This window comes from Echiichthys vipera (genome assembly GCF_963691815.1).
Source record: "Echiichthys vipera genome assembly, chromosome: 15".
In the NCBI taxonomy this organism is placed as follows: domain Eukaryota; kingdom Metazoa; phylum Chordata; class Actinopteri; order Perciformes; family Trachinidae; genus Echiichthys; species Echiichthys vipera.
In genome coordinates this window covers 6,914,152-6,921,362 of record NC_139840.1, presented here as the reverse complement: position 1 = coordinate 6,921,362, position 7,211 = coordinate 6,914,152, and the positions used below count along the sequence as shown (strand labels likewise).

General features: G+C 43.4%; 1 protein-coding gene across 1 annotated transcript in view; it reads right to left on the bottom strand.

The window, feature by feature from the left end:
• Nucleotides 1-2,279: 2,279 nt before the first annotated feature.
• The window catches only part of myadmb (myeloid associated differentiation marker b), a 6,517-nt gene continuing 1,585 nt past the window's right edge, over nt 2,280-7,211 (bottom strand). Inside the window, exon 2 of the mRNA XM_083927778.1 lies at nt 2,280-3,719. Coding sequence (XP_083783904.1) covers nt 2,752-3,633 — 882 coding nt within the window. The 5' untranslated portion in view covers nt 3,634-3,719 and the 3' untranslated portion in view covers nt 2,280-2,751. The remainder of the gene's footprint in view (nt 3,720-7,211) is intronic.

Below are 7,211 nucleotides of genomic sequence, written 5' to 3'. Positions count from 1 at the left end.
TAAAACCAAACCTCTGCAAGCTCTGATGCACATGGATGAAGCTGCGTCGTGGTGTTCCTGCCTTGGGATCCAGGTAACTCCTAACTTGCTTTCTATTGTAGTATCCATATTCCCATGCCAGAGGGCACAACCCTTCCTTAAACAAATGAAACGCCATGACATGTTATTGTGTCAGAGCTGGGCGTCATCGCTGTCCCCTTTCCTGGCTATAGATTTATAGGCAACTTAAATGTTTACTGTGTTGCACTCCACCCCTCAGAAGCAGTGGTGATAAGTAGTCAATCATCTCGACAGTCAAGGCTCTTGAGCCCTGAAATACTTTGAAACCCAATGACGGTTGTACTGGGGTCTGCAGAGAGCCGTGGATCTGGCGGTGAAGGGAGAAGGTTGGGAAGAGAGTGTAGTGAGTGATAGAGTAAACAGTCAAGTATAAATAATGTGCATAGAGCAGATGACGATTTAGACTCGTTTGCCTTCAGTTCAAAGAAATCTATATTTTTATCTTAAAGTGCATTTATTTATATCATAAAAAGTTTTACGTGGCAAAATGAAAGACTATTATAGAACCGTTGGGCTCATTGGTAGGGTCTAAAGTTTTTACCTATATTACTGTTTAAATTGGGGGTCATTGGAAAAGCAGAACCAATACCAATCCACTTAAAGTGATACAGATATACTTGCTGGATGTAAAAAAGCCTCTATGTCAGTAACGCTGCTGACAGCGGTTGAACTGTCGGCCCAGATCATCACTTCCAGTTATGCTGCATTTACCTGTAATCGTAAATCTGGAACTTCGAACTTCTGAGTCAGGCTTGTAGTAACAGCCGAAGTGTAATAGGAACATGTGTGTGTGTGTGTGTGTGTGTGACAAGATGGAGGCTCTGAAAGAACAGGCTCACCTGCAGTTGCATCTTACCGCCAAAGAGGCCGCTAGAAACAAAATGTCAGCCTCATGGTAGAAGCAGGAATGTTTGTATGTACTCGCATGGCAATCCATTCAATAATTGTTGAGGTATATGTTGAGGTAAAAAAAGTGAAAGTGGGTAATACAGCATCTTTAATCAACCAAGACATAAAATAATACACACACCCACACACACACATATATACACACACATCTGTTTAACATGTGGTTTTATTGAAACATTGGACTGTGTTTCCTACAACACTGATGTGGTATGCACAACTGAAACACGAACAGTGGAATATAAAAAAAAGAGCTGAAGATTATAACACTACCAAAAACAATCTAGAGAGAGAGAAGCATCATTTTTGGTCTGTTTCTCTGAGTAATTACTACAGCAGTACAAAACCAATAGACCCAATTGACAACACACTCTGAATTGAAGGGTGTGAGTTTGATGTTAATAGATGCTTTGATACTTGGAAACACCAGAAATTGAAACATGCATAGAAAATATTAGTATTAAGTGCACTTTAAACATACCTTTCTTGTTTTTTTTTACTCCATAATCTTGCATATGTTCGTTCTACACACATATATATATTCTCGGTGTTGATGCAGATTCTTGATTGCAGATACAGATACACATATCATAACAGGAGCAAAAAGCTAGCATAGCATTCATTTTAACATCGTGTAAACCATTTTGCTCTCCTTCAGATCTTACAATACTGGAGCCAAACTGATCAGCTGCTTTGCATACAGTAAATTCCTTTAATAAAATCACCAAAAAAAAAACAAAACTAAAATTTAACTATCTTTCAAGTCTTGGATTTCAAACTGGTCAAATATTTTCTCCAACAGTTAACTTCATCTTGGCTCCTTACAGCTCTTTATTTTTCTGCATTTTGTCCTTAAGCTGTTAAAAACAGAAATACTGATAGGCAGGGTTTTTTAATAGCTTTTATAGTTGGTCAAATTTAACACAAACGTAAGGCAGAGCACTGAAATATACACTATGCAGAAAATCTACACATAATGAGAAGCCCCCATTTTCTTTGGTTTTTCTTCATTTGTCATTACAGACTATGTTTACATGCACATAGTATTTGGGTGTTAGCTTGTATCTTTGTTTAGAGTCTTGTGGCTGTAATTTTGAGTATTACAATGTGCAATGATCTGCCATTAAAAGGGATAAAAAAAAATATCCAGCAATCCCATTCAGGTCTCTCATAATCAAGATAAGAGTCTATCCAGGTCACTGGAAGCAAGATTTGCTGTTTATGAACAGAAAGCCTCAGTAATATTGGGAATATTGTTGTACGTGTAAACATAGCCATTGACCTCAACCTTTCCTTCTTCTTCTCTCTCTCTCTATGGTCCTAAGCAGTATACTTTACACAAAATCAAATGTGGCAGGTTTGCAGAGGCTAAACTTTGAATTTGGGGCAAAAACAAACATGCATTTGGTTTTATTACCCAACTAAACTTGTCAATCTCTGTTCGCTACCCCCAATACATTATCTCCAGTACATCCTGGGTCTGCCATTACACAAGGACTTTGGGCCACTTGTACTAGAACTTTCGTAAATCAAATATTCAAATTCAAACAACAAATGGAGTCACACTAGATTAAACTACAATAAACTATACCCGTTTTGGTAGAACCTCTCATCATGACCCATCCTCCAGCTGGTGTGGATGCTTTTAAACAGGCTGGAGTCGCAGTGATTACACTAGCATTTGCCTGCAGCGCTGTATTGGACAACAGTTCGAAAGCCTCTGAGAACCTGCCAAATTCAATTTTATTTGGAGCATACTGCTGGCCTAACATCCTTTCTCTTCCCTCAAGCACTGACAAACACCAAGCGGGTGGAGTAGATCAGGTCGACCAGGTAAAGGATGCAGTTGACAGCGGTGAGCACAGACACCGCCATGAGCTTATCCCACACACACAGCCCCTGCGCGGTGCCGCAATTGGAGGGCCTATCTTTCGTACCGCCATGCTTGCGATCGAAGTTGAAGATAGGCCAGATAATGGTTGCTGACAGATACAGGACCACAGCCAGCAGGGCGTAGGCAGAAAGGAAGCGTGCAAATGGGAAGGGGAGGCAGCCGGTGCACTCGCCTATGCAGAGCAAGATGATGGCCGCCGACAGGATGAAGCAGATGCAGTAAACAGACATGCAGTACTTGAGTGCATCGTGACGGTCGTACAACACGGGGTCGCTGACAAAGACGAAGATGATGCAGGCCACGAAGGTCTCGCAGACTTTCAATAGGCCGGGGGCCGTGGCCATGTAGCCGGCCACCTCTCCTGGACGTGCCTTGCTGATGCTAACCTCGGAAATGTAGGCGATGGTGGCCAGGCAGGAGAAGACAGTTGACACGATGCGGTAATCGCGGATTTCACTCTGGCCTCCAGCGCCCTTGAGGAAGTACAGGGGGAAGATGATGGAGGCAGATAGGCAGAGGAGGGCGGCGTAGCAGGCGAAGGTGATGGGGAAGTTCTTCCAGGAAACAGGGGCTCTGGTCTGAAGGCCGAAGAGCTCCACCAAGATGACGAGCACGCTTCCAGCGAAACTGAAGGCCCAGCAGAAGATGCACCAGTCCCCGGTGCCGTGGAAGAGTCGGCCTCCGTGCACGGCGACGGAGAAGGCCACACAGGCGAAGATCAGGGCTGCCAGGCGTGTCCATAGGAGGGGGCTGGAGTGGAGGACTATAGCCATGATGGAGTAGGTGTTGTGAGACGCTGACGTGGTTCCTGTGAGATACGAGTCTCCTCAGATCAGCCGCTCAGAGAAGACAGAGAAAACTGTAAGAAGAAAAGACATGGAAATAATTAGGGTTTATGTAATTTTCTATGAACTCTAGATGAAGTACATGATAAGACCACATGAGGGCTTAGACAGGCTCTGCACTCCTACACGCCATTTTCTGAAACACACAATGCTGTTATTGTATTTTTATGAATGGTTGAAACAACAAGTTAAACCACGAAAACACAATTAAAAACTCCAAATAATGGCTTCACTGTGGTCACACTCGTCACAGCACATCGTCTGGTCCGATCATCTGGTGAACACTCCCTCTCTCTTTCTCTCCCTCTCTCCTTCTGTCCTTCTCTGCGCCTAGTATCAAACTCCACGGCTTTCTCACCAGCATTCCTGCGCTGAGTGCAGACTGTTTCACTCTGACATTCCTCCGTGCTCATGTCCTCTGACGGGCGTGGCGCCACAACCTCCACCGACCCCACAGTGTGTCTGTCATCGTGGTCTAAACATGGCCCTCTTCACTTGTTCCACTCCCACTCCCAGAGACCTCATCTACACTGCAAACAAGTCTTAACAAGACTGTGAATTTCATGCTGCTGGGTCTTAAATTCTGAACTTTCTTAGGAAACTGCATCTTTAAGGCCTTAATCAACTAAATTGGTTGGGATTGTCCATGTAAACATATTCAACTGAGAAAACGCAGTTTCATGTTTTGGTTATTTCACATTTTTTTCCCCGGTGCTATTAGAAGTGGGCGGGGCTGGGTTGGAAAGAGGTGATGTCACGTGCTTCAATGCAGTATTAAACCCCAAATTTTGATTGTAGCCGTTGCTGTCGCTGACGAAGATGAAGATGATGCAGGCCACGAAGGTCTTGCAGACTTTCAGTAGGCCAGGGGCTGTGGCCATGTAGCCGGCCACCTCGTCTGGATGCGCCTCGACTTAACTCGGAAATGTAGGCGACAATGGCCAGGCAGGGGAAATCTAAATTGCCTTTAGGTGTGAGTGTGAATGGTGGTCTGTCTCTGTCTGTCTCTGTGTGCCCTGCGATAGACTGGCGTCCTGTCCAGGGTGTACGTACACATACATCATGTCAGCTGGGATTGGCCCAAGCCCCCCACGACCCCATCAGCGACAAGTGGCTGCAAATGATGGATGGATGAATGGTTTTAGATCTTCGATATCAGAATACTGTGCTTCTACGCTGCTTGGGGTAGGGATTGCTAATGTAGCCTTAACTACTGTGGGTTTTGTACTTTATTGAGGTAAAACTTCTTCCCTTCCTTCCTTAAACAAACTAAAGACACATAGTGACTACCTAGTTATTTTCAACCAAGCAACATTCACCATGGCTTTAAGTTATACCAGAGTATTTTTACATGCAGCTCCTCTGAGAAAACATCTTAAAATTTCAAATTACTTTTTGGATTTTGCCAAGAGTTTGTTAGCTCTTCATTTCCTCTAATTTGTAAAAGATATAACATTTACTCTGTAAAATTAGCTGAAAAGCAGCCATTGTGGCCACAAGAGAAATTTTACAGGATAATAATAAATTATAACAGTAGCACAAGTGGAAAAGAGTTATAAAGTCAGCAAACCACGATTGGTCTCACCAGACCAAGTGAGGCTGTAGAAGCAAAACCCCAGAGTCTGTTGGATTGAGCAAGGGTGTGTTTTATTGCCTATGAAATTAACTGTTCATTTGTAAGAGAATGAGTGTGCTATTTCCTCTTTTTAAAGTTACACAGGCTCACTTTTAAACTTAGGTCACATTGACATATGTTTTGGGATTTTTTAAAATTATGTTATTGATTGATTTGTCTTTCAAATTGGTTCTTTTCCCCCCAAAAAATCTGTTTTTTAAAAAAAGTCTCAAACAACAAATGTACAACTCACAATGATATAAAACACTGAGAAACAGCAAATTTGGACAGCTGAAACCAAGCACCGTCGCGTGATGAAGAACCTTTTCCAATTGCATCTTCAAAACTGCTTTTGATGAGCTCATATTATTATTTGACTAATCTTATTTCGAGCTCTAGTTTGCATGATAGACAGATGCCGATCTGGATGTAACACTCAGCCTCGCCTGCTCAAAGAGATCCGGTCTAGATTTCATAACACCCTTTTCCTGAAAAGGAGGGGTTTTCAGCAAGCCCTAGAGACACTAGATCAGGTGTAAAACAGTTGTTAATGTGTTACTGTTGCAAGACAGTGATGGGTTTTTCCTGTCGGATACAAATGACTCAAACTGCAAACTGCTGTGCAGCTGCATGCACTGTGATCTAAGGAGACTACTGCCATTAGTCAAATGAGTAAAGCTATCCTTTTCCTTTTTTCTATTGAACCTTGGGGCATAATGCTGTCTACATAAAGAAGCTCTTTGATTCTGAGGGACTGATAGTTATGGCAACTTATGTTTGTTGGATATCAACTGGACAAAATAGCTGCTCATGAGTCTTTCAGAAAAACAAGATTTTCAGCCAAAAAAAAGACATTTAACAAGATAAGAATGACAGTTTTCACAGTGCAGGGACCCTCTGACCAAGCTAGCTGTCCTCCTCCCCATCCCTCCTGACACCCATCACCCACTTGGCTCCATACGCACTGCATTCACTGTTCGCAGTTTACACAGAGTGACAGTTATAAACAAGGAGAAAAGGCCTGTTTACATTAGTCCCATTACACACCTATAAAATGCTCGAGGCCGGGGAGGCAAAAATCTGAACTGGTGTCGAAGTATGAATAGAAAGAAGAGAACAAAAAGGGAGAGAAAATGGAAAAAGAGACCCCTTAATCTCCTGCAGGATGACCAATTCGAAGCCAAGAGGGAGTGGAGGGGAGGGAGTAAAAAGAGGGAGGAACACGGGGGAAGCCCTGTGTCTCTGGGCCGCAGAAGGACACATAGTTTAAACACGGTGATGGAGTGGAATAGCAGAAGAGTGAGTCACCACTGGGCCCCTCTCTTTCACCACTCCTCCTTTCTCTCCCCCCTCCTTTATTTCTTGTAAGATTTTCCAACTTACTGATGCGTTCCAGATGTGTTGTAGTCTGGCTGCTGCTGAACAACTGGTAACTTTGTCACATTTGCCAAGTTCTTTCCTTTCCTCTCTTTCCCTTCCCTTCCTTCCCTCCTCATAGCCTCATTTGGCGGCTACTCCCACTCTTCTCCATCAGTTGTCCCCTTTCTCCCTCCCAGCTCAGTACTCCCACTCCAGCTTTAAAGTCAGGGTACCAATTATGCTTCATGTAAACCACTCAAAATAAACGTATACGGAGGGGTTGTAATGGAAAAATCAATCCTGCCACTCCAGCTGCCATTACTTTGCTGCTTATGGAATCAAGTCAGGAAAGAAATGGAAGAGGAAAATGGGAGAGTGGAGTCAAAAAGAGAGAGAGAAAGAAACTAGAGCACAGTGTGGAAAAAAGCGTCTTTTCACAGCGCAGCATGGAAAACACGACAGGATCACACAAACAGGGGCACTTCCCCAAATGGAAGAGGCGCTGAAAATAGGTTCGCACATCAGGTTTGCA